Here is a 26,067-nt window from a genome sequence, read left to right on the forward strand (position 1 = left end):
CTCTTATTTATTGGAGGGAATAAATCAGTTATGAGATCTTCTTCTTCTTCTTCGCTTTAATTACGAGTCGCAACCACTTGGAGCAATATCGCCTATGACTTCACTTACGCGACCCAGAATGGGATTTGGGATTTGTAGTCTTTGTAGTCGCGTATTTTTCATAGTCTTATATTTCATCAGTTTTACGACAAAATGTGACTTTTTTGACATGGAAATTATTGTTTAAGATTGACAAACATCATATGTGTCATTCGTGGCACAATTCAAACGGGATCAAAAGATACGTTTTCTCTCTCCATTGAATTCAATGTAAATGTTTCGCTTCCGGGGTCCCATGGGCCGGAAGTAGATGGGCGTGACTTCGCCTCTATGTTCAGCAGCTAAATACGACCCAGAGTCACGTTTTAAAGTGTAGCACCTCTAGTGGTCGTGTAAGAAAAAACATGCTCCTGTCGATTGCAAACGCTCCGGAGGGTCGTTTATTCACAAATAACCCACTCTGGAAAATCCTAAATTGTGGAATAGTTTGGCCATTAAAATGCTTTTTTATTAGATTTCTAGCGAGAAGTGTATATTGTACTTTTATAATCTACGTCCAGTGGATGTGTAGGATCTACAGTTTGATAGATATACGAAGATGATTTGAGGTCTCGTGTACTGTATATGGGGCAGCTTCCATGTAAAGATAGCGTGGGTGAAAACAGTATTTCCGGTCTCTAAGTTTTCATAATAAAACCGGAAGTATTCCCCACACTGTCAAATGATTACACAGTGATATCTCCATTACTCATCCACTAAAAAACATCAGTTTATCCTTGTTAATTACACAATATTGATTGGTTTAAATTGTGTACAATGCTTTTGTGTTTTTAACCTTCGATTCGGTGAAACAAATAGTTTTTTCGGAGTTTAGACACTACAGAGTTTCCGAAGACACTACACTCCTCTCTTAGCCTCAAGGGTTAAGCTCCCGGAGCAAATTCATAACATCTTCTCTCTTCACTTGAAGACTGTACTTTTGTTTTAGTACCTGCCACATTGTTCGGTATCCAAGCAATTGTCCAGGTCCACGAAGTTCCAACCTGATGGCGTTAATTACAGCGATTTGAGAGGAATAACCCTTTCTGCGGTAAAACCCGGCTTGATTCAGTTTGCTTTTAAGAGTCCGCAAACTGATTTTTACACCATGAAAGGTAGATGTCCACGATTACAGCATACGAGTGACCTTCATTAAAATATTGCACGCAATGATGCAAGATATCTGGTCCTTCCGCTTTGATTCTGGTTTGTAAAAGTGTTTCATCAAATATTAATGTGATTCGGGAAATGTTAAAGTGTTTCAGGAAATGTTAAAGTGTTTCGTATTTTGTTAATTTGTTTTTGTTAATGTTAAATTGTTTTGTCATTAGTAAAAGTGTTTTATAAAATGTACATTTGTTTTCAGCTTTGTAAAAGTGTTTTGCATCTTGTTAATTTGTTTTCGTTAATGTTAAAGTTTTTTTTCCTTGGTAAAAGTGTTTTATAAAATGTAATTTTGTTTTATAAAATGTAAATTTGTCTCAAGCTTTGTTAAAGTGTTTCACACTTTGTAATTGTCCATTGCACTTCTCAGCCACAGTAAAGGACCCTTGGTTGTGTTACATCACAGCTAAATAAGATCCCTTGATTCAATCAGACAAAGACAACACATTTTAACATGCTCATTCCAGCAGCTACCAAACTACAGGGATAAGACATACAACGGGGGTGCAGAATAATGTTAAAATACTTTGTTCCCCTTTTTACAATACAGTACAGTAGATAGGCTACATCTGATCTATGCACATCATAGGCTCAGTCATGCGCAGACGATAACCAATCCCGTGCAAGCAACAGCACAGCTATATTTGCATCGAGGGGAAATAAAGAGGGTTTCTTAAACTGTTGAAATATGTTTAAAGGTGATATACACTAGGATTAGTGATGGGAATTCCGATTCCCTTCGGGGACACGAATCTTTTGATTCAGTTCACTTGAAAGATTCGTTCACTGATTCGTTCACCGGTTCGCGAACGACTTCTGGTGATTTGCACGTTCGCGAACGATTCGTCTTTGTACTTAATTCGTTCAGTGAGTCTTCACTACTGCCGAAGTCCGTACAAGAAGTTTGCTGGCGTAACATTTATGATATTAAAACACATTTTACACCTCACCTTGTTGCCCCATGAATTATGCTCTGGGAATAGGCTACATATTATTTAAGAAATATAATTGGCCATTGTTAAATCTCTCATAAATGTGTGCCTGACTATACGATGTATTACAGCAGGCTAGCACGTTATACTTTCAAACCCATGCATGGACTATGTGCTTAAATCCCAAAGCATTACACTCCTTTGGGCGAGTTCAAAGTGAATACAAAAATATATCCTCTACATCGGTGACGATTTATTCATATTCTATAGTATGTACCCATCTATGTTTACCTTTAGCTAGCGGCTAAGCTAGTGGGACGCTACGGAGCCCAGCTATCCGCCCTCTGAAGCTTTTAGGGCCGACAGGGAGAGGAGAATGTCCCGCTAACGCTGTGTGTGTGTTTCACATGAGCGGGACGCTATGGAGCTCAGGTATCCGCCATCTGAAGTTTTTAGGGCCGACAGAGGGAGGAGAATACAACGCTGTGTGTATTTATTGCTAAGCTAGCGGCTAAGCTAGCTGGACGCTACGGAGCCCAGCTATCCGCCCTCTGAAGCTTTTAGTGCCGACAGGGGGAGGAGAATGTCCCGCTAACGCTGTGTGTGTTTTTCACATTAGCGGGACGCTATGGAGCTCAGGTATCCACCATCTGAAGCTTTTAGGGCCGACAGGGGGAGGAGAATACAAAGATGCGTGTATTTATCGCTAAGCTAGCTGGACGCTACGGTTCAGGTATCCGTCCTCTTTATTGCGGACAGGTTGAGGAGGATGTCCCGCTTCTGTGTGTGTGTGTGTGTGTGTGCGTGGTGTGTGTGTGTGTGTGTGTGTGTGTGTGTGTGTGTCGGAGCTCAGGCTCTGATTACAGTAGCTATACTGTAGGAAACAGTTCTGAACTGTTTCCGCCAGTTCTTTAAGTTCGTCGTTCGCGAACAGCTTCTCTTTAGCGGCGACTCAAACAAACGAATCGTTTTGTGGGAGGAATCAGTTCATCTCAGGGCCGTATGAAAAACATTGTCCTCCTGTAAAGAAAATAGTGAAACAAAAATATGCTGAAAAACCATGGGTCACTAAGGGTATATTAAATGCATGTAAAACGAAAAATGAATTATATAAAGACTTCTTAAAGAATGGATCAGTAGAGGCTGAACAAAAATACAAGACATACAAAAACAAACTAACACAGATAATACGATGTAGCAAAATGGATCATTACAACAAATGATTGGAGGATAACAAAAATAACATTAAAAACACATGGAATGTATTAAATACCATTATTAAAAAAGGAAATGGAAAGGCACAATACCCAAACAGTTTTCTGTCAAAAAACGATACAGTAATGTATGGCATGACCTCAGTTGTGGAAGATTTCAATGTTGGTCCTTGTCTAGCTGGGGAAATTCCAAATACTGGTTGTAGTGATGGTGTTGAAAGTAAAGATATATATGTGAAGGAAACTATATTCTTAAGAGGGACTGATGAAAATGAAATTATTGACACAGTTAAAAAACTTAAGAGTAAAAGGTCTACAGACTGTCATGATGTTGACATGTATACAGTTAAAAACATTATTGAATGTATAGCCAAACCACTAACTCACATCTGTAATCAGTCAATACAAACCGGTGTATTTCCAAATAAAATGAAAACTGCTAAAGTCATACCAATACATAAATCTGTAGATAAACATGTACTGTCAAACTATAGACCAATTCCATTGCTTTCACAGTTTTCTAAAATACTGGAAAAAATACAAGACTACATGACTTCATCACCAAACATAACATACTCTATGAACAACAATATAGTTTCAGAGCAAACAGAACTACATAATTTGCAGTTATAGAATGTATTGAACACATTACTAAGGCAATGGAAAAGAAAGAATATGCAATAGGGATATTTCTGGACCTTAAAAAAGCATTTCACACGGTTGACCATGAATTATTAATAAAAAAAACTACAGAGATATGGCATTAGAGGTGTTGCACTATCATGGCTATCCAGCTACCTACATAACAGGGAACAGTACGTTGAACTACAAAGCCATACATCACAACTACTGCAGGTTACATGTGGGGTGCCTCAGGGCTCAGTCTTGGGGCCATTACTATTTATTCTGTATATTAACAATATATGTGAAGTATCAACAATTATTAAAACCATTCTTTTTGCAGACGACACAAGTCTACTCTGCTGTGGGGACGATTTAGAACAGCTATTGGTCACAATGGAGAAGGAACTGAGCAGGATGAAGATCTGGTTTGACCTAAATAAATTAACTTTGAACGCAAGCAAAACCAAACTCATAATATTTGGGAATCGATCGACCAATACAGAGAAGAAACTCACTATAAATGGCGTCCAATTAGAAAGAGTATCGGAAATCAAATTCCTTGGAGTAATCATAGACAATACATTAAGTTGGAAACCACATATAAGCTATATCAAAGCCAAAATATCCAAATCAATAGCAATTATGAATAAAGCCAAATACCTAATTAATCAAGCTTCTTTGTTTATGCTGTACTGCTCCTTCATACTTCCATACATGATGTATTGTGTGGAAGTTTGGGGGAACACATATAAAACAATTACACATACAATCTTCATCCTGCAAAAAAGAGCCATACGAGTTATACATAAAACTACGTACAGAGAACCTACAAATAAATTGTTCATCAAACTAAAAACACTAAAACTACAAGACCTGGTTGACTATAAAACTATTCAAATTATGTTCAAAAGCCGCAAATCAACAATTACCTCATAATATCCAGGGACTTTTCACACGGAGAGAAAGCATGCACATGTTGAGAGGAAACTGCATTTTCAAAAAAAAAAGAGAATATATATATATATTATTGTATGTTTTTGTTTCTGACATGTTCAATAAACTGACTAATACAAAAAAAAACTCGTTAAGCGCATGCTCCGTCCTGCTCAGAAGACAACCAATCCTGTGCGAGCAACAGCACAGTAATATTTGCATCTGGTGAATATAAATAGACCACTCTGTGACAAAGAAGTCATTCGACTCTGTCGCACCTCACTCTCTCATCATGCCTGCCGATGCACCCCCCGTCAAAGCTGCCAAGAAGGGCTCCAAGAAAGCCGTTGCTAAAACCGCCACCAAGACCGGCAAGAAGAGGAGAAAGTCCAGGAAGGAGAGCTACGCCATCTACGTCTACAAGGTGATGAAGCAGGTCCACCCCGACACCGGCATCTCCTCCAAGGCCATGGGCATCATGAACTGCTTCGTGAGCGACATCTTTGAGCGCATCGCCGGTGAGGCCTCTCGCCTGGCTCACTACAACAAGCGCTCCACCATCACCTCCAGGGAGATCCAGACCGCTGTCCGCCTGCTGCTGCCCGGAGAGCTGGCTAAACACGCCGTGTCTGAGGGCACCAAGGCCGTGACCAAGTACACCAGCTCCAAGTAAACTCTACTGCTACTGCTACAAACCAATGGTTCTTTTAAGAGCCACCCACTTCATCTACTGCTGCTATCCTCTTACAAAGTGTCTAATATACGTCAACATTATTTCCATTTTAATACAACTTTAATAATACCTATGGTCTAAGGCAGGGGTGCCCCGTACGTCGACCGCGGGGGCAATGCTGGTATATCGCCAGTCAATAAAAAAAAAAAAAAAAAAAAATCCCACTCCGTTAAAATAGACCAAACGGGTTTTGATCCCTCCTCCCTTGGCCTCCCTGCCACTTAATTTCCAGAGTGTACTTGATTGACAGAAAAAGCCATAGATATATATAAACACTAGATGGCTCATGGGAGATTTTCCAGCTTAGCTGACTGGCCGCCATCTTGCTACAGTCAACAGTTACTCTGATTCGCGTTATGGTAGCTGTTGTAAGGTGAGTGATCTGCACAAAAATACTCTTAACTCGCTGAAATCTTGACTGATTTACAAACGGTTTGGTTTATTATAAACATTATTAGCATGGCTATGATACAGGATGCTTGGACATGTTGAAATTGCAGCTTTTCTTTGTGTTTGTGGTTGTATTTATTAGCTGGCTAATAACAAGAGGCTGTCAGTGAGACCTAGTATTACAAAGTTCACCCAGCAACTTTACACCAGTGGGAGAGGCAGAACTGCTCTTTCTTTTCAACACAACTTAAGTTACACATGATTTCTTCCACGTGGTTTGGCTTGTTAAAAACATCTTGCATTATGATACAGGAATTTGCTGGCTTTGTGTTTACAGAAGTACCTGACTATGCCGGACTTTTGTGCAGCCTACGGATGCTCCAATCGCCGCTGTCTGCAAACAAGAACCCGTGGGATCACCACATATGTTTATGTTTGCTCAGTCTAATAAACCCATAACATGGTTGTGAAAGAATACCAAAGCTGAGGCTGGACGATGATTGATTGTTAGTGTGCCATGTGTCACTGTGTGTCTTATTGGTTTTGTGGTATACTGTATTTTATTTTATTGTGTGCAAGACACATTTAAAACAAATAACCTTGAACCTTGAAGCCCCATCTCTCCCCACCTGCTCCTGCTTCCTACATCCCCTCCACACCACACCAAGTTGTTCTTCTTAATAATAATAATACATTTATGTTTGGGGGCCGCCTTTCATAACACCCAAGGACACCTTATAGGGGCAATATAGGGAACAATTTAAACAGTGGATTTTGTGATATATCAGCCGGGGTGAGTCAAGACAAACCACAAATGGACTACAGAAGGACATATGGTACAGTTTATATTATTCTTGGTCTTTTTTCAATAACATATTTCAAAGGTTCTGGATTTGTTTACAAATCTAGAAACTAAATACAAAACTAGGATGATATGAAGATCTCATGTCAAAAATAATTGTGATAAATTAGACAGAACTGGCCTGTATGTGAGCACATTTTATGTTGGTTTGGTTCTTCTGATAAAGGTGTGAATATCTAAATAATATACCAACATATGCTATTGTCATTAGTTGTGTCCCTGTTCTTCAAGCTAAGGCATTGCTCAATTAACAACTCTTGGTTTACAGAGTGGTAACATGAGACCGATTTTTATATATAAAATATAAATGTATTTTAATTTTATAATTTATTTATAATTTATTTTAAATATTGACAATATAATAAAATAAATGGAAATATATACACCGGCAAATATTTAATATAAATACCTTGTGTGTGTGTGTATAGCTATTGCTTTATCTGATTAATGTTATTTTCATATGAAAGTCCATGATTATAAGTATGCAGTATCATAACTACATCTTTGATGTTTATAAAAAACCAAACCGTTTGAAAATCGGTTGAAAATTGAGTAAGCTATGGTTATTTAAATAGAACCCATAATGTTATGAATGAGAGCACTGCCTGTAGCAAGATGGCGGTCAAGTGGCAACGTCGGTCTCCATTGGCCAGCAGCGCGTGTGAGCCATCTAGTGTTTATATATATCTATGGAAAAAGCGACCTATCGCTTTCCAGTCTGTTAACCCAGAATGCAAAGCGATACAAAATCAGTCAAGTGCTGGGAAAACATTCACATTCAAAGGTTATTTGACTTATTTGTAAAGCAAGTGTCGCTCTGCCGAAGAGGCATTATTGGATTGTTCACAAGGCATATGACAGCGACTTCCCTCCGAGTAGCGAGTTGAGAAGGTCATGTATTATTGCTACAGAAACATTATCACAGTCTTAGTGTCGCCAACTCGTTTCTAACATGCAAAAAGACCCAAATGGTCTATGGTCTAAACATTTAGCAACATTGCTCCACATTCAGACGGAGAAATGCACCGGGTTCGACTGTCTTTCTAGTAGCTCTGTAGCCCCATTCGTGTGTTGCTAGCAGCAACACACGGAGTTAACTACATTATACAAACATGGGTTAATGATTAGAGGAAACTGAGTTACTCTTTATTTTGTTAAAGTTTCAACTATTCTGTTTACAGTTCTTTCATCAGATTATTTAATACGATTTGTTAAAACATTGTTTCTTTTGACTTGAAATATTATTTATTTAATTTAAATAAAAAGCAATGTTAATTTTGTTCACAATTTGTTAATTTAATAATATGTATTTTTAAATCAAGTATTCATCTTTGTCTTCATTGCTAGTTTCCACATGCCTAAAACAACCTCAAGCTAAATCTAAAAGTTGATGACTAAATAAGAGCATTTGAGAAATTGTGCAAGGCATACAGTAATAGTCCGAAAAGTCGATTAATCGTTTATCAAATGAGTCGTTTGCTGCAGCCCTATTGTAGTTATCCCATGTATAAATAAAACGTGTTATTCAGCAATCCTTGCAATTTGGGATTTTATTTTTGGTCTGTAGACCTCGGTGAGCTGGTCATTTCAAAAGTAGCTCACCAGCCAAAAAAGTGTGGGCACCCCTGGTCTAAGTGAACACCCTTCTTTTTTTTTTAAAGCTGGTTTTGAAATTATTAATTGGTGGTAGTGACAATAAACTGCCATGCTCACTTGGATCATCTTCCTGTGATCTGGCTTTTACTATTTACATTTTGTTCATTTTACCATCTGAGCAGTTTTTTTTTACAGTTTTGTACATCACTTCAACCTGGAGGTTTTCAAATATATATATTTATTATGTGCTGTGTGTGTGTGTGTGTGTGTGTGTGTGTGTGTGTGTGTGTGTGTGTGTGTGTGTGTGTGTGTGTGTGTGTGTGTATACACGAATGATAATAGGTTGCTTTGGTATATTTGGTGCATACAACGACAGAATGAATAATACCTAGCAAAACTATTAAAATCTAAATATGAAATAAGAGATGTCCTCAACATGTAAAGATAAGGTAAAAAAATAGACATTACACAAATTACAACCTATCACAAATAAGTTACATTTGATGATCATTTTTTCCCCGTTAAATGTTTAGCCCAAACAGCTGCACGTGTTTAGGTGGGTGTGTAATTTGAGTTATAATACCAAATATATTATTTAATAAGTGAATTACACACTGTAAATAATCATTAAGTATGAAACCTTTTAGAATGTCTTAATGTTCTCTACATATTGAGACTTTCACTTCTTAAATTACAGGAGTTTATGTTCATCTTTGAACGGGTGAAAACAATTTCAGAAAAGTCAGTCTCATTCTGAAAATAATTCAGGCGGCAGACCGACCTGTTTTCTGATTGGACGATCACAGTTACGGATCAATCCGACCAATGAGCGTTTAGCTGCGCTCCTATATAAACTGGCGAGAAGGTTGATCAACTCACTTTCTTCTTCTAAACGTCAAAGAATAATCACATAGAAAATGTCTGGACGCGGAAAAGGTGCAGGAAAGGTCAGGGCGAAAGCCAAGACTCGCTCATCTCGTGCCGGGCTCCAGTTCCCCGTCGGCCGTGTCCACAGGCATCTGAGGAAGGGTAACTACGCCCATCGTGTCGGTGCCGGAGCCCCGGTGTACCTGGCCGCTGTGCTGGAGTACCTGACCGCTGAGATCCTGGAGCTGGCTGGAAACGCTGCTAGGGACAACAAGAAGAGTCGTATCATCCCCCGCCATCTGCAGCTCGCCGTCCGCAACGACGAGGAGCTGAACAAGCTGCTGGGAGGAGTGACCATTGCTCAGGGAGGCGTGCTGCCCAACATCCAGGCTGTGCTGCTGCCCAAGAAGACCGAGAAGCCCGCCAAGAAGTGAGCACCCTGATCCCGCTTCAACAAACAACAAAGGCTCTTTTAAGAGCCACACATTTCCAACTAAAGACATTTCTCCCCCTTGCCTTATATGTATTGATGTGCACAACATGTCACCCAACTAAAAACACCCACATTATAAAGCAAATTATACAATTGAAACATAACCCTAATTTACTATTAATGATGTAATATATTGCAGGTTGTAGCCTCTCTAAAATTAAACCTTATTTCAACTAAAGCAAACTACTTTTTCACATTTTCCTTCGTACATCCAGCAGGTTAATCACCACATTCTCAAAGGAATAGCGGTGTGGTTTCTACATCTGTCAGTCCACAGAAATAAAGCCACAACGTTTGTTGGACCCATCATTAGTGTTTAACTCAGTTTACACTATATCAGTATTAATTATTGGCAGGTGTCTGCAGTTCACCGATCAATAGCGTACCGTAGCATTTAAGCACTCGATGGTATCTTTATCCCACACGCACATTGAAATGAATAACAGGTGATATGTAGTTCCAGCCTTTATCCACCAGATGTCAGTGTTCACCAACATGTTTGGAGCAGAACGAAAATAGCGGCTCTATTGTTGGGGAATAAATATTAACACACGTTATTTTGTATTAGCATTTTGAGAAATGCGGTACATCTAGTACATATATTAATGAAGTTAATATCTTTTAGCCAATTAGCAGTTCTTTAATGTGTTCGGAGTTAGTTTAGTATCAATCAATCAATCAATCAATCAATGTTTATTTATATAGCCCAATATCACAAATGTTACATTTGTCTCAGTGGTCTTCACAGTGTGTACAGAATACCAGTATGACAATACGACACCCTCTGTCCTTAGACCCTCACATCGTACAAGGAAAAACTTCCGAAGAAAACCCAGTTTAAAGGGAAAAATGGGAGAAACCTCAGGGAGAGCAACAGAGGAGGGATCCCTCTCCCAGGACGGACAGACGTGCAATAGATGCCGTGTGTAAATTGAAAAGATAATACATTTGCAACATAGGTAGTCCAGATGTTTGGAAATGCATGTGTGTATAATAGGAAGATGAATCCACGAGGATATCCATCCAGGACCGATGATCCAGGACCACAGCCACGACTCAAGATCCAGCGCTCGCGATCCAGGAGACAGGACCGCAGGATCATCCATGACTCCGGATCCCGGCGTATATATACACCAAAAAGAAAGAAATGTGGGGAAGCTGGGTTAATCGGAACATGAGAGTACACAGGTACAGACAGAGAGAAGGAAGAAGTAAGATGTCCCCCGACAAACTAAGCCTATATCAGCAAAACTAGGGGCTGAATCTAATCAGCCCTAACTATAAGCTTTATCAAAAAGGAAGGTCTTAAGCGCACTCTTAAAAACGGATAGGGTGTCTGCCGCCCGAACACAAACTGGAAGCTGATTCCACAAATGTGGAGCTTGATAAGAAAAGGCTCTGGCTCCCACTGTACTTTTAGAGATTCTAGGAACAACCAAAAACCCTGCATTCTTGGAACGCAATGCCCTAGTAGGACAATAGGGTATAATGAGTTATTTAAGGTAAGATGGCGCCTGCCCATTAAGGGCTTTGTAGGCGAGAAGAAGAATTTTAAATGTTATCCTGTGTTCTATAGGGAGCCAGTGTAAGGCCGCCAGAACAGGAGTAATGTGGTCCCTTTTCCTAACTCTGGTTAGTACACGAGCCGCAGCATTTTGAATCAGCTGAAGCGACTTGACTGACTTCTTGGTACTCCCTGATAATAAAGAGTTACAATAATCCAGCCTAGAAGTAACAAATGCATGGACTAGTTTCTCTGCATCGTTTTGAGGCAAGATATGCCTGATTTTTGCAATGTTACGTAGATGGAAGTAGGCGGTCCTTGAAATTGATTTTATGTGGGCGTTAAAGGATAAATCCTGATCAAATATAACACCAAGATTCCTTACAGTCTCACTGGAGGCCAAATTAATGCCATCCATAGTTAGTATATCTTTAGATAATTTGTTTCGTAGATTCTTCGGGCCAAGTACAATAACTTCAGTTTTGGTCGTGTTTAACATCAAAAAGTTTAAGGTCATCCACGTTTTTAAGTCCTTAAGGCAGTCTTGAATTTTATTTAGATGATTAATTTCATCAGGCTTGATTGATAAATATAGTTGAGTATCATCCGCATAACAATGAAAGTTTACAGAATGATTCCTTATAATATTGCCTAATGGAAGCATATATAATGTGAACAAAATAGGTCCGAGCACTGAGCCCTGTGGCACTCCATGGCTAACTTTGGTTTGCGTGGAAGATTCATCGTTGACACGTACAAACTGAGAGCGTTCAGATAGATAGGACCTAAACCAGCCTAAAGCAGTTCCCTGTATGCCAACTAAGTGGTCTAGTCTTTGCAATAGGATATCATGGTCGATAGTATTAAATGCAGCACTGAGATCGAGCAAAACAAGAATAGAGACAAGTCCCTTGTCTGAGGCTATTAGAATGTCATTTGTGACTTTAACCAGAGCTGTCTCTGTGCTATGATATGTTTAGTAGCTCTAAAACATACATGGCACAAGCTATTATACAGCACTATTTCAAGATTAGATAAGCATGTAAATATTAACATCTTGAATAATATTGTTTAAACTAAACTGTATTTTATGGACAAAAACGTTTCTCAACTTTATTTAAAACTCAGACACTAAGTACAAGAGCCACAATTAGAAACAGTGGCAGAATAGTATAGTTATATAACAGTAATTATAATAATTGTATTTACATTCAATAAAAACAAAAATATTTAGGATTAAAAACTGAACTTAATAAAATATACAAAACATAATTATTCATGTTTGAATTATATTCTTTAAATACTGTTTATAGCTCTACTATTTTCTGCTTGACTACATTATTGTTATGGAGATACATTTCCGTGATCCATTATTCGTTAACTTAATTTGAATATAAAATTAACCCAAAATACATTTAGATTAATGAGGTCAAGTTTCATTTATTATGTATTGTCATATGCACAGTAGCTACAGTGTGGACGTGGCAATGCAAATCTTAAGTCCCAGGCTCCTCCAACAATGCAACATAGTTATATAGAACAAAAGACAATAAAACTGATTAAAAAAAAAAAAAGTATTAAATTAAAATAGTGCAAAAAGAAACCATAGAATCAATTAGAATAAAATAGTGCATTTTATGTTGCAAGACAAATGTGAGGTGAAGTAAACTTGATACATAATAATAATAATAATAATAATAATAATAATAATAATAATAATAATAAAACATAAATAATAATTAATACAATAATCTCAATAATGCAGAAAATGCTTGAGGTGACCAAGTAAATGAAAGAGTCTATATAGATGTACATAGAATAAGATGGACAAAAACAGAATGTAAAAATAAATATAGTTTATTGTAGTGATATTTGTTTGGACTCAGGCTTTAAGCCTGGAAGAGGCTTTCTGTTTCAAGACTCGAATCACCCAATTACGGGTGTGTTCAAGTTGGTGCATCACAAGATTCATGTAAGAAGTATTTAAAGGCAAAAAACTAAAACATACATAGACTAAGTTATTTTAAAAAGGTGTTCAGGTTATGCGTCGACTAAATACAGAAAAGTATACATCTTCTTTTTCTGCAATTTATGTTATTTCTAATGTTATTTGGTTAACATTTCTGAATAAAAACCATGTATTGTGGTGACACTGCTGGTCATTCATCGTGACCTTAAGAATACATGTGATAAACAGTCAGAAGATAATGCTTTATTTTAAGATTATGCAGAACACAAATACATGAGAGAAAGAAACAAGCACCTGTTAAATAATACATAGAGTTAAAATCCTAGTCAGACATGTGTGGAGCCAAAACACCTAAGAAGCCTATTTAAAGTCTCTAATCTTCTGAGTCTAAAGTTTATTAAAGGTGTTTTTTGGAGCACATTTAGTGATGTTATTGTAATAGTCTTTAATGAGTGTAACAAATAACTCTAAAGTAATCAAGTTTCTCAAAGACAGCCCCCGATTTAAATGTTCCAACTGTGTCACAATTCACATGTTATGTCACGTTTGTAGTTTTGTCTGTGTTGGTGTTTTTCTTGTCTTTGGGTTTCCTGTCTTATTGTGTTAAGTGTTCACCCCCCGTTTCCTGCCTGTCTGCTTTCTGTCTGTTTCCCTCCCTGATTACCCGATTGTGTTCACCTGTTGTCCTTGTGTTTCTCCTCCCCTGCCCGGCTGTTTCTCGTTGTCATGATTACCCCTTCTTGTATTTAGTCTTGTCTCTGTCTGTGTTCAGTGTTGGGTCATTGTTTGTTGGTGACGGAGTTCACCGGAGAGTGTTCTGTTCTGTATTTGTCATTTATCCTTTATCCTTTATCCTTGAAATAAAGGGTTTCTCAAAAGTTATCTGCATTTGTGTCCTGCTTCCTTCACTCATCCGTGACAGAATGACCCAACCAGAAATGGACCCAGCAGATGACCCTTTTGAGGTGGAGCTGCAACAGTTTTCTTTTCCTTTGGAATGTTGCCACGATTGGTGGAAGGAAGCGTCCAGTGTTCGGCTGAAGGAGGCCGCCCTGGTAGAGGCGCACCGGTTGGAGATGGAGAAGCCCGACTTGGTGGAATTCTTACCTGACTGGATGTTGGACTTCCTCTGGAGGTGTGAGTTCCAGCCTGCTGACTACAGACGTCTCGGAGTGTTCCGTCTGGAGTCAACCTCTGCTTCTTCCCCAGTTCCTGCTCCTATTCATGAGTCTTATGCTGGAACTCGTCAGGCTTATGGAGGCCCACGGAGCATTCAGGCGGCTGCTAAGAGGAGTCGTCGCAAGGCCAGACAAGGAGCCCGGGCCCCAGCAGCCATGGTCCCAGTACAGGCGCCAGCAGCCATGGTTCCAGCCTCAGTCCTGGCCCCAGCAGCCACGGTTCCGGTCCCAGCAGCCACGGTTTCGGCCCCAGCAGCCACGGTTTCGGCCCCAGCAGCCACGGTTCCAGTCCCGGCCCCAGCAGCCATGGTCCCTGCCCCAGTGCAGGCTCCCGCAGCCATGTTTCCGGCTCCGGGACCGCCCCACACAGTCATGATCCGGGCTCCAGAGCTGGATCATACAGCCATGTTTCCGGCTCCAGGGCCGGCCCCAGCGGCTATGGTCCCGGCTCCGGGAGCGCCCTATACGGCCGTGTTTCCGGCGTCGAAGCTGGAGCTTATAGACAGGATTCTGGCTTCAGCAGCCATGTTTCTGGCTTCAATTCCGGTCCCTGCAGCCAGGGTTTCGGTCCCAGTTATGGTCCCAGCAGCCATGGTCCCGACCCCAGCTGCCTTGGTTCCAGACCCGGATCTGGTCCCGGCTGCCACGGTCCCATCTCGGGTTCCCTCCTATGGTCCCTCTCGAGTTCCCTCTCGAGTTCCCTTCTCTAGTTACTCTTCTAGTCCCTCCTCTAGTCTCTCCTCTAGTCCCCTCTTTAGTCTCTGTTCGAGTCCCCTCTCTGTTTCCATCTCAAGTTCCCTCTCCAGTTCCCCCTCGAGTCCCCTCTCGAGTTCCCTCCTTTAGGCCCTCTTCTAGTCCCCTCTCTAGTTCCCCTCTCGAGTTCCCTTCTCTAGTTACTCCTCTAGTCCCTCCTCTAGTTTCTCCTGTAGTCCCTTCTCGAGTCCCCTCTCTGTTTCCATCTCGAGTTCCCTCCTTTAGTCCCTCCTCAAGTCCCCTCTCGAGTTCCCTTCCCTAGTTACTCCTCTAGTCCCCTCTGTAGTCCCTTCTCGAGTTCCCTCTCTGTTTCCATCTCGAGTCCCCTCTCCAGTTCCCCCTCGAGTCCCCTCTCGAGTTCCCTCCTCTGGTCCCTCCTCGAGTCCCCTCTTTAGTTCCCCTCTCAAATCCCCTCTCGTGTTCCCTTCTCTAGTCCCCTCTGGAGTCCCCTCTCCAGTCTCCTCTCGAGTCCCCTCTCAAGTCTCCGCTCGAGGTCCCTCTCCATTCCCTATTCAAGCCCCTACGCAAGTGTCGTTGGAGGTCCCGCCGTCTACTCCCCTGCCGGGGGTCCTGCCAACCCTTTCTCCTGTCCCGTTGGAGGTCCCGCCGTCTACTCCCCTGCCGGGGGTCCTGCCAGCTCTGTGTCCTGTGCAGTTGGAGGTCCCGCCGTCTACTCCCCTGCCGGAGGTCCTGCCAGCTCTGTGTCCTGTGCCGTTGGAGGTCCCGCCGTCTACTCCCCTGCCGGGGGTCCTGCCAACCCTGTGTCCTGTGCCGTTGGAGGTCCCGCAGGATACTCCCCTGCCGGGGGTCCTGCCAATCCTGTGTCCTGTGTCGTTGGAGGTCCCGCCGTCTACTCCCCTGCCGGGGGTCCTGCCAATCTTTTCTCCTGCCGGTTTCTCCTGCCGGTTGGTTCCTGCCAACTCCTGGTCCTTTTCCGTGGGGAATCCTGCCGAAGCCTGTCCGACCGGACAGGATCAGGAGGCCGGGCAGGAAAGCGCTGATGGGCCAGTTCCGGAGATCGGGCAGGACCCGGTGTCGGCCAGACAGAAACCGGAGCCTGCCCGATCTCCGGAACTGGCCCATCAGCGCTTTCCTGCCCGGCCTCCTGATCCTGTCCGGTCGACACCGGCTCGAGCCCGGCCCCCTGAGAGCCGCGGTCTTCGCCCTCGAGCCCGGCCCCCTGAGAGCCGCGGTCTTCGCCCTCGAGCCCGGCCCCCTGAGAGCCGCGGTCTTCGCCCTTGAGCCCGGCCCCCTGAGAGCCGCGGTCTTCGCCCTCGTGCCCGGCCCCCTGACTCTTCCTGCCTTCGCCCTCGGACCCGGGTCCCTGACTCTTCCTGCCGCTGCCTTCGGTCCTCCATGGTCCCCACCTTGGACTCTGTTTTGACCCCGGGCCGTCTGCCCGAGACCCCTTCCTGGTTCTCGGCCTTGTCCCCGGGCAGTCCGCCCGAATCCCCCTTTTTGGACTGTACCTTGCCCCTCGGGCCGTCCGCCCGTGACCCCTTCCTGGTCCTCCGCTGTGTTCCTGGGCTGTCAGCCCAAGACCCGTCCTCCGGACCCCTCCGCCCACCCTGCTTGGGGTTTTGGACTTTTTTGTTTTGTTTTTTTTAGGGACGTCTGGAATCCGTCCCTTGAGGGGGGGGTTCTGTCACAATTCACATGTTATGTCACGTTTGTAGTTTTGTCTGTGTTGGTGTTTTTCTTGTCTTTGGGTTTCCTGTCTTATTGTGTTAAGTGTTCACCCCCGTTTCCTGCCTGTCTGCTTTCTGTCTGTTTCCCTCCCTGATTACCCAATTGTGTTCACCTGTTGTCCTTGTGTTTCTCCTCCCCTGCCCGGCTGTTTCTCGTTGTCATGATTACCCCTTCTTGTATTTAGTCTTGTCTCTGTCTGTGTTCAGTGTTGGGTCATTGTTTGTTGGTGACGGAGTTCACCGGAGAGTGTTCTGTTCTGTATTTGTCATTTATCCTTTATCCTTGAAATAAAGGGTTTCTCAAAAGTTATCTGCATTTGGGTCCTGCTTCCTTCACTCATCCGTGACAAACTGTTTGTGTGTTTTTTGTAAATGCGTTTATGCTGTGTCTCTTAAAGTTAAACATACGAAATTAAAAGATGCAAAATGTATAAATAAAAATCGTAAAAGTGATATGATAAATTATAGATGAATATACTTTATATGATTGACGTGTTATCGGGACAAATAAATGTACTTGCATACTGTAAATCACTCCAGCAGGCAAACGGCAGGTTACTTAGTTTTCTGAAGAAGAACAGATCTACATGTTATCAAAGTGTTGAATTAAGTTAAATTATCCTAAATTAGTGAAGTGTAAAAGAAACCATACCGACTCTCCATCAGAACCGGAGTACAATCCCACGACTCTTTTGAGTGTGTTTGCAGAGACAAAACTAACCTCTGTTTAACATTAACATATTTATATTAGTAACCTTTTTTTAGGTTAGGTCTTTAACCAAACATCTTATTTCTATGCCAGACTAGTTTAAGTCGAATTTAAAAGTATTTTGAAGCATTTAAGAGGGCAATTAGAGAGGAAAGTCACATATTTACGACTCGCACGGCAGCATTTGAGGGAGGTCGAAAGGCTTCCCATTAAAATCATAACACAATATTGAGGTTAATTTCACTTTTACATGAAGAGAAACTCATTTGCTATCGTTTAGGGTGAATTTGACAATATATTGTTTCCTCCAGGTGTGATTTTAATACATTTGTTCGTGAAGAGAAAACACAAAGTGGCACAGTATGCCTGCTGCTCGTGTGAGACAGGCTGCGATTGAGTCTCTACGGTTCTCATGGTGTGTTTAAGTTCCGCTCTTTGCTGGGTTTCTCTCTCAGTCTCACCGAGTCCAGAGAATCCACTTTGAAAGCAACATGGCAGAATCCGCTCCCGCCGCCGCCGCACCGGCCAAGTCCCCGAGGAAGAGAGCCACCAAGCCGAAGAAGGCGGGCCCCAGTGCCGCTGACCTCGTGCTGAAAGCCGTCACCGCCTCCAAGGAGCGTAAAGGGATTTCCTATGTCGCCCTGAAGAAAGAGCTGGCCGTTAAAGGCATCGTCAACGCCAACCAGGTGAAACGCGCCGTGAAGAAGTTGGTGGAGAATGGAGCCCTGGTGCAGGTCAAGGGATCCGGAGCCAGCGGCTCCTTCAAGGCAGCCAAGCCCGCCGAGAAGCCCAAGAAGGTAGCGAAGAAGCCCGCAGTCAAAGCCAAGAAGCCGGCAGCAGCAGCGAAGAAACCCGCCGCCAAGAAGGCAGTAACACCCAAGACGGCGAAGAAGCCTGCTACTCCTGCAAAGAAATCCCCCGTGAAGAAGATCACTAAGAGCCCGAAGAAGGTGGCGGCCAAGAAGGCAGCACCCAAGAAGGCAGCGACCCCCAAGAAGACCGTAACCCCCAAGAAGACCTTAACCCCGAAGAAAGCTGTGAAGAAGGTGGTTAAACCAGCTGCCAAAGCAGCGAAGAAGGCACCAGCCAGGAAAGCAGCGAAGAAGTAAACAGACCATCTGCTTCATCTACAAAAGGCTCTTTTAAGAGCCACCCACATACACCGAAAGAGCACTTCTCCTGTTTTAATATTACATGTTTATATTTTTATAACACCAGAGTACCTTACTTTTTACAAGAAGTTAATTAACTGATATAAAGATGACTTGAATGAAACATGAATAATTAGTATAATACATTTCATTATGTTGTTATAAATACATCTACTTACATATTCTCTCTAAAACATTATCCCTTACATGACATACTATTATTATATTAGAACGTGTCTTTACTACACATGAACCATTACCCTCACCCCCCTCTGCAGCCGGACAGACAGCGGAGCTCCTTCTCCCACAGACTGATCCAGTGTCTCCTCCGGCTGGCAGAGAGCTCCCTTTAGCTTCTCCCTCTCCAGAACCACGAACAGACCTCTGCACAACAGCAACCTTGCACATCTGTCATTTATATACTTTGGTATATAAGTCAACTACATGTACACATTTGAATCCATCCACAATATTCTATAATGTCAATCATTTTTAATATATGTATTTTCTTCTGTACTTAAATTCACTGTTTATTTTGTTTTGTATCTTATTACTACTACTATACTTTATTCAAACGCTTTTTATTGTGTAATGCCTGAACACACTGTAACATAATAATTCAGTACATTATTGAAATTATATCATGTTATCACAATTCAAATTAAACTTAAATGCAAAAAGGTTACTGAAACAATATTATATAAAACCCACAAGTTTATTATATATGAAGTAAAACAATCGTGCATTGTACAATAATAATCATATTATAGTATGGCACGTTACCTTTGTGTACTTTTTAAACATAATAGTTGTGGTTCTCATCCAATGCTTCATATAATTGTGACTTCATAATATTGTTACAAATGAAAGGTTAAAATGTCTTTCCATGTTGTCAGATCAGATCAGAATCTTTTAAAGACCTGAATACAGAGTATTACAGAGTACAGAGTATACATAAATGAATATACTAAAATCTTACACATGAAGAATTGTTATTGCTCGAAGCAATCGAAGAGAAATGTCGGCTCAGAATTGTTGATAAAATGCAATAATTTACCATTTATATACAATATTATATACTATCGTCCTGCAGTTTAGTAACACTATGGAGTGGCCTTACTCTTTGTTGCCTCTCTGATCAATGCTCACCTTGCACAGTGTCTCTTGGCAGGTTTGTTGTCGTGGCATATTTTTTCCATCATGAAATAATGGATTTAATCGTGCTTCGTGGGATGTACAAAGTTTGTGAGGTTTTTGTATAACCCAACCTTATTTATACTTATCCACAACTTTGTCCCTGAGCTGTTTGCAGAGCTCCTTAGTCTTCATAGTGTCTTGTTCTTGCTAAGTATTGCCACTTGTTAAGTGGTGTGGGAGATTTGGGCCTTCTACAACAAGTGTATACATACAGATATAATCAGACATACATTTGATTGCACACGGGTTAAGTTAGCTTTATTTAAATAATGTTTTGACTCTGAAGGTCATTGTTGGGGCTAAATAGCAAAGAGGGTGAATACATGTGCACACACAACTTTTCAGTTTTTCATTGTTTAAAACAGGATCATTTTTATTTTCTCTTCACCAATCTTGACTGACTTTGTGCAGGTTCATGACATCAAATCCCAATCAAAATATTGAATTATTATTGGCTTTAATAATAGAAAAAGAGCCAAGGGGGTGAATACTTGTGCATGGCACTGTATGCCCTGTTTTCATTTGGCTCTACTGTAGACCTGCAAGTGAATCTACCTCTTATGATGTACCAACAACACAAAGGCTCTGCCACCCAATGCATCTGAACACCTATTCCAAACATTTCCTTTAGAGGCATGTCTCTATATGATCAATGAAATCGACTTATCTTTCAATCTCATAAGTGACACAAATCATGAATATGTTTTGTTTTAATCTTCTGTCGGAAGTATAAACTGGATGAATAAATACTTTTTGAATCGTAATCATACTCTCAGAAAAGGAGTTTGACCCTTCTCAATTGTTTCTATCTAAACCCTTCTGCAGACTCGATACGATAGCATATCATTATCAGAGCTAAACAGTAGTTATATTGTTTTTCTTTTCTTTTAAAAAATACAATCTGTCAAAACTGTTTCCATGAGGCAATACCATTTTCTAATAAATAGTTTTCTCTACTAAAGTATCTTTTAAATGTGTAAATTAAAAGCTTTAATTGACCAAACTTATAACATTTTGTGAGAGCTGAAATAAGTTTTAAGTTGAAAAAGTCCATGGTTATTTGTCTGTTACTTTATATTTTATATTTAACATAAACAATTTGGTACATTTCTTGATGGTCACACACCCAAACCTAAATACAGTGTATACATTCAGGTGTTTCTATTGGACTAATTCTTACTTTTATGTCAAATTGTTGACATGTTTTATCCAAATGTATGTCTTGACTCATCAGAAACAGAATGAAAGTCTCCTATAAAGAGTATTTATTGAAAACTTTGATCAACTTTAAATGTAATGTTAATCTCAGAAAGGGTCTTATTTCAAATGTTATTAGGCATGTGAGGGTTTTATTACATATTAACAAACGTTTAATCATCAAACGCTTAGTATAAAGCCTGACTGAATTATATAAACAATATTAGAAGGAAGAGAAAATGTTTTGAAAGATAATGTGGAGGCTGCAGCGTTGGCCCCGCCCAGCAGCTTTCCCGCTCTCCGTCTTCTCTTAGGTCCGCAGTAAATCTATAAATACTGCCGGTCATTCTGCTTCTACTCATTCGTTCTAAACGACCCGACATAACAATATCTGAAAATGAGTGGAAGAGGAAAAGGAGGAAAGGGACTCGGCAAAGGAGGCGCCAAACGTCACCGCAAAGTTCTGCGTGATAACATCCAGGGCATCACCAAGCCCGCTATCCGCCGTCTGGCTCGCCGTGGCGGAGTGAAGCGTATCTCCGGTCTGATCTACGAGGAGACCCGCGGGGTGCTGAAGGTCTTCCTGGAGAATGTGATCCGTGATGCCGTCACCTACACCGAGCACGCCAAGAGAAAGACCGTGACCGCCATGGATGTGGTGTATGCCCTGAAGAGGCAGGGCCGCACTCTGTACGGCTTCGGGGGTTAAGCATCTACACCCTAACATACCCGGAACAACAACGGCTCTTTTAAGAGCCACCCAAATTACTCAAAAAGAGACATTCCTTTTGATGAACTTTATAACTTATATTATATCTCAAACTCTTGCAAGGATACTGGATATTAAAAATGTAGACCATTTCACAATGTTGTTTTTCCGACATACAATGATATGTTCGTAAAGGATAAAGTCGCCACAACCACGAATGCTCCAAAAACTTCTACTTCCATCTGTGTGTGGTTTCTTAAACGTTTGAAATATATTTTAATGGTTAAATACACCGGGATGTTAAGGACTAACTCGCTTCTAATTAATACATTTATACGTATTTATTCATGTACAACACATTATAAAACTCCAATAATACAAATACATAATCAATTGGGGGTTCATTTTACATGTCACCCAATCTGTTTTGATTCTAAAACTCGTTATGCGCATGCTCCGTCCTGCTCAGAAGACAACCAATCCCGTGCGAGCAACAGCACAGTTGCATTTGGATCTGGTGAATATAAATATAACGCTCTGTGACAAAGAAGTCATTCGACTCTGTCACACCTCTCTCTCTCATCATGCCTGCTGAAGCACCCCCCGTCAAGGCGGCCAAGAAGGGCTCAAAGAAAGCCGTCGCTAAGAGCGTCAGCAAGACTGGAAAGAAGAGGAGAAAGTCCAGGAAGGAGAGCTACGCCATCTACGTCTACAAGGTGATGAAGCAGGTCCACCCCGACACCGGCATCTCCTCCAAGGCCATGGGCATCATGAACTGCTTCGTGAGCGACATCTTTGAGCGCATCGCCGGTGAGGCCTCTCGTCTGGCTCACTACAACAAGCGCCGCACCATCACCTCCAGGGAGATCCAGACCGCTGTCCGCCTGCTGCTGCCCGGAGAGCTGGCTAAACACGCCGTGTCTGAGGGCACCAAGGCCGTGACCAAGTACACCAGCTCCAAGTAAACTCCGCTGCTGACATACAACAACACAAAGGCTCTTTTAAGAGCCACCCAACCCATCCAAAGAGCTCATCCTGTTGTACTCTATAACTACTCTACCAGAAATCTAAATAACTTAAATGTTATTTATACATAATGTTTTGTAAAGCAAGATAAACCATGATTGAATATTGTTCATTCTTCACTATACGTGTTTATACCACCTCACTGATGTTTGTTTTTCCAAAATGAAAATCAATACATTTCACAATATGAAGGAAATATGGTGGTTATTTTACTGCAATCCTGAGAGAAAATGCTAAGTGGTAATCTTTATCTTAGCAAATCTTTAGAGGAGACAAATGAACACATTTATTATTAAATGTTGTCCCTCTGCCACCACAAACTCTAATGTGCTGTAACAACAATCCAGATGGTGTTTCTTGCTGACACTTAAAGCCTCCCTTGAATCATTGATACCGGTAATACAAAGTTAAGGTGTTTAATAAGAGAAGAGAATCATTTCACCAATCAGTAATGTCAAAAACACAAACGAAATGCTTTACAAATGCTTGTGAAATAAATAATACATATAAACAACATTCATATAGGCTATATACCTACATCTTTCACACTAATAAACTCATACTTTTAGAAGGTGATCTACTTTTACTGCAGAAGATCATGATTCATTTGAAGTCTTACACTCACACTAAAAGCTGGTGCCATTTAAAGACTGTTTCTGCTCACTACATTATTAATGAATTCATTCCTTTGGGTTGTAACTGATGTTAATTCTCATATTTAACTTTTGGGAAAATGTTTATTGTTGTTGACTAAATGATTCCTTTATTTCAGGGCGAGTTTTTCACTACAAATTAAATCATAGTTATACATTAGAAAATGACAGGGTTAGGGTTATATTATATTTAATCATATTTATTTCCCCCTAAACTAAACTAAAGTTCACTTTGAGGATCCCCCGGATCTTCCCCTGTGGAGGAGTGGATTACATTGTCCAATAGTAAAGCAGCTGTTCAGCGCACGTGTCTCCCGGCATGCACCAATCAGCGCGGCCCGGCTCCGGCAGCTCCTTTATAAAGCCGCTGCTCACATAAACCCAGCACTCCTTCTCTCGCTGTGAACACTGAGGAACTACAATGGCCAGAACCAAGCAGACAGCGCGTAAATCCACCGGAGGAAAGGCTCCCAGGAAGCAGCTGGCCACCAAGGCTGCTCGTAAGAGCGCCCCGGCCACCGGCGGAGTGAAGAAACCTCACCGTTACAGGCCCGGTACCGTGGCTCTGAGGGAGATCCGCCGCTACCAGAAGTCCACCGAGCTGCTGATCCGCAAGCTGCCCTTCCAGCGCCTGGTGAGGGAGATCGCTCAGGACTTCAAGACCGACCTGCGCTTCCAGAGCTCCGCCGTCATGGCTCTGCAGGAGTCCAGCGAGGCCTACCTGGTCGGCCTGTTCGAGGACACCAACCTGTGCGCCATCCACGCCAAGAGGGTCACCATCATGCCAAAGGACATCCAGCTGGCCCGCCGTATCCGCGGAGAGAGGGCTTAGACTGACCTGAGACCAGAACACCCAAACACAACGGCTCTTTTAAGAGCCACACACACTTCCAAAGAGTTACAATCCTACTCATTATTATGATGACACTTGTTCATATCAGTACATTATCCAAATGAAATGTTTTTTTATCATTTTAGTCAACCTGAGGGAAATGATCCATTTGCTATAATCTGGCATATTGCATCTCTTCTCTTTGCTGAGATTAATGGTCCTTCTATAAATAAATACATGCATAAATAACCCTAAACAAATTAATTGTACCTTTTTAATAATGTGCTTACATGTTCGCCGAAGTTAGATTCATTTCAGAAAATCAAATCTGTTGTGAGAAACTAATGTTTTATAGATAGGAACTTGACATCCTACTGAAAAACAGTCGGAGATTTAACGGCATAGTTTAGTCCAACGTTTCATTTGATTGGTTTATCCTTATTAACACGTCATTATTTTAAAGGTAATCAAGCCAAGAAGCATTAATTTAACCATGTTACAACAGAACATTGAATATAAACTTTAACTAATGTAAAAGTATAAACGGTACTAAAATAATAAAAGGCCATAATATAGTTTGTTACTATGCCAATAGAAAAACAGTTAATGTGATTAAGGCAAAGTGACAACGGATAATATGGATTACTTGACTGTATTTTGCTTTAGTGAAATTGTTCTCCCACCAATATGTTTGAGTCATCAGTAAAATAAGAAAGCACGTTTTATATTCATTTCACAACAGAGTCAACTATTTCCTAAAGAATATGACATCAATCTCATAACGGAACACTTGATGAAGAATATGCTTAAGACTTCCTGATCATTAAAATGTGCAAAACACATGCAAGTATTATTGGCTTGAAACAGAACTTTTTCACAGTTATGATAAGTTTCTATTAAAACTGTGTATTTTGTTATTATTAATATAAACTTTAGACTATTTCAAATCGATTTAGTTTTTTTGTTTGTAATTTAAAAGCTGTCAAAAATAGTTCAGATATGTTTTAAACCTATTGACAATACACATTTATTTGATTAAATATCGTCAAAGAAATGTGAGGGTACATCAGAAGACCTTTATTTGTCCCAGACAGCACAGTTGCACAATACACAATACAGCACTTCCATTTTAAAATAAAACATGATACAAAAACAGGAACACATTCAGGGGGATATAAATATGAGGAGTACGTCCACCCTCAGACTCATCCCTCCTCGGACGGTCCTCTGTGGCTGGAGCCGTCAGGCTGAACAGCCAGGGGCCAGACCTGGAACCAAGTAACTGTACTGTTTGTACAAACACCTGCACACTTACATGTCAATATATCTAACAATCCAAACCCAAATATCTATTTATCACAACAGTTACTATATTATTTTATTTGTGTATCATTTTTATCCTTGTCAATCTGTACTGTCCTGTTTTTCACTCTCACTCTGTTTCTGCTTTAAATCCTGAATATACACAAGCAGGGATGAATAAAGGTCCATCTTATCCTACCTTATTTATGACATAAGTGTAACACGTAGAAGGAAGTGAGGTAGATAACAAGTAAACACAGAGTTAGATGCAGATGCTTGTACCAGCAAAAGATGGAATAACTAAGAAGCAGGC

The 26,067-nt window shown here is 41.1% G+C and overlaps 6 protein-coding genes across 6 annotated transcripts; all 6 read left to right on the forward strand.

Moving 5' to 3' along the window:
- Positions 1-5,223: 5,223 nt before the first annotated feature.
- On the forward strand, positions 5,224-6,578 carry LOC117461908 (histone H2B-like). The gene is made up of 2 exons (XM_034103904.2): positions 5,224-5,614; positions 6,406-6,578. The coding sequence occupies exons 1-2, from the start codon at positions 5,238-5,240 to the stop codon at positions 6,413-6,415; spliced, it is 387 nt and encodes a 128-aa protein (XP_033959795.1). The 5' UTR covers positions 5,224-5,237; the 3' UTR covers positions 6,416-6,578.
- Positions 6,579-9,430: 2,852 nt separating this feature from the next.
- On the forward strand, positions 9,431-9,839 carry LOC117461920 (late histone H2A.L3-like). Its single transcript, XM_034103916.2, has one exon. It carries the CDS (start codon positions 9,444-9,446, stop codon positions 9,825-9,827), a length of 384 nt encoding a protein of 127 aa, XP_033959807.1. The 5' UTR covers positions 9,431-9,443; the 3' UTR covers positions 9,828-9,839.
- An 8,339-nt stretch (positions 9,840-18,178) lies between these two features.
- On the forward strand, positions 18,179-18,796 carry LOC117461896 (histone H1-like). Its single transcript, XM_034103892.2, has one exon. It carries the CDS (start codon positions 18,179-18,181, stop codon positions 18,794-18,796), a length of 618 nt encoding a protein of 205 aa, XP_033959783.1.
- Positions 18,797-21,615: 2,819 nt separating this feature from the next.
- Positions 21,616-21,985, forward strand: LOC117461946 (histone H4). Its single transcript, XM_034103940.1, has one exon. The coding sequence runs from the start codon at positions 21,630-21,632 to the stop codon at positions 21,939-21,941; it is 312 nt and encodes a 103-aa protein (XP_033959831.1). The 5' UTR covers positions 21,616-21,629; the 3' UTR covers positions 21,942-21,985.
- Positions 21,986-22,501: 516 nt separating this feature from the next.
- Positions 22,502-22,957, forward strand: LOC117461922 (histone H2B 1.2-like). The gene has a single exon (XM_034103917.2). The coding sequence runs from the start codon at positions 22,526-22,528 to the stop codon at positions 22,904-22,906; it is 381 nt and encodes a 126-aa protein (XP_033959808.1). The 5' UTR covers positions 22,502-22,525; the 3' UTR covers positions 22,907-22,957.
- Positions 22,958-24,034: 1,077 nt separating this feature from the next.
- LOC117461900 (histone H3) lies at positions 24,035-24,452 on the forward strand. The gene has a single exon (XM_034103897.1). The coding sequence runs from the start codon at positions 24,042-24,044 to the stop codon at positions 24,450-24,452; it is 411 nt and encodes a 136-aa protein (XP_033959788.1). The 5' UTR covers positions 24,035-24,041.
- The last annotated feature ends 1,615 nt before the right edge of the window (positions 24,453-26,067 follow it).

The sequence above is a fragment of the Pseudochaenichthys georgianus genome, chromosome 17, assembly GCF_902827115.2.
Source record: "Pseudochaenichthys georgianus chromosome 17, fPseGeo1.2, whole genome shotgun sequence".
Classification (NCBI taxonomy): Eukaryota; Metazoa; Chordata; class Actinopteri; order Perciformes; family Channichthyidae; genus Pseudochaenichthys; species Pseudochaenichthys georgianus.

Bases quoted from the DNA above. Each gene is read 5' to 3' on its own strand.
- LOC117461900 (XM_034103897.1), top strand. From the start codon at position 24,042: ATGGCCAGAACCAAGCAGACAGCGCGTAAATCCACCGGAGGAAAGGCT.
- LOC117461896 (XM_034103892.2), top strand. From the start codon at position 18,179: ATGGCAGAATCCGCTCCCGCCGCCGCCGCACCGGCCAAGTCCCCGAGG.
- LOC117461946 (XM_034103940.1), top strand. From the start codon at position 21,630: ATGAGTGGAAGAGGAAAAGGAGGAAAGGGACTCGGCAAAGGAGGCGCC.
- LOC117461908 (XM_034103904.2), top strand. From the start codon at position 5,238: ATGCCTGCCGATGCACCCCCCGTCAAAGCTGCCAAGAAGGGCTCCAAG.
- LOC117461920 (XM_034103916.2), top strand. From the start codon at position 9,444: ATGTCTGGACGCGGAAAAGGTGCAGGAAAGGTCAGGGCGAAAGCCAAG.
- LOC117461922 (XM_034103917.2), top strand. From the start codon at position 22,526: ATGCCTGCTGAAGCACCCCCCGTCAAGGCGGCCAAGAAGGGCTCAAAG.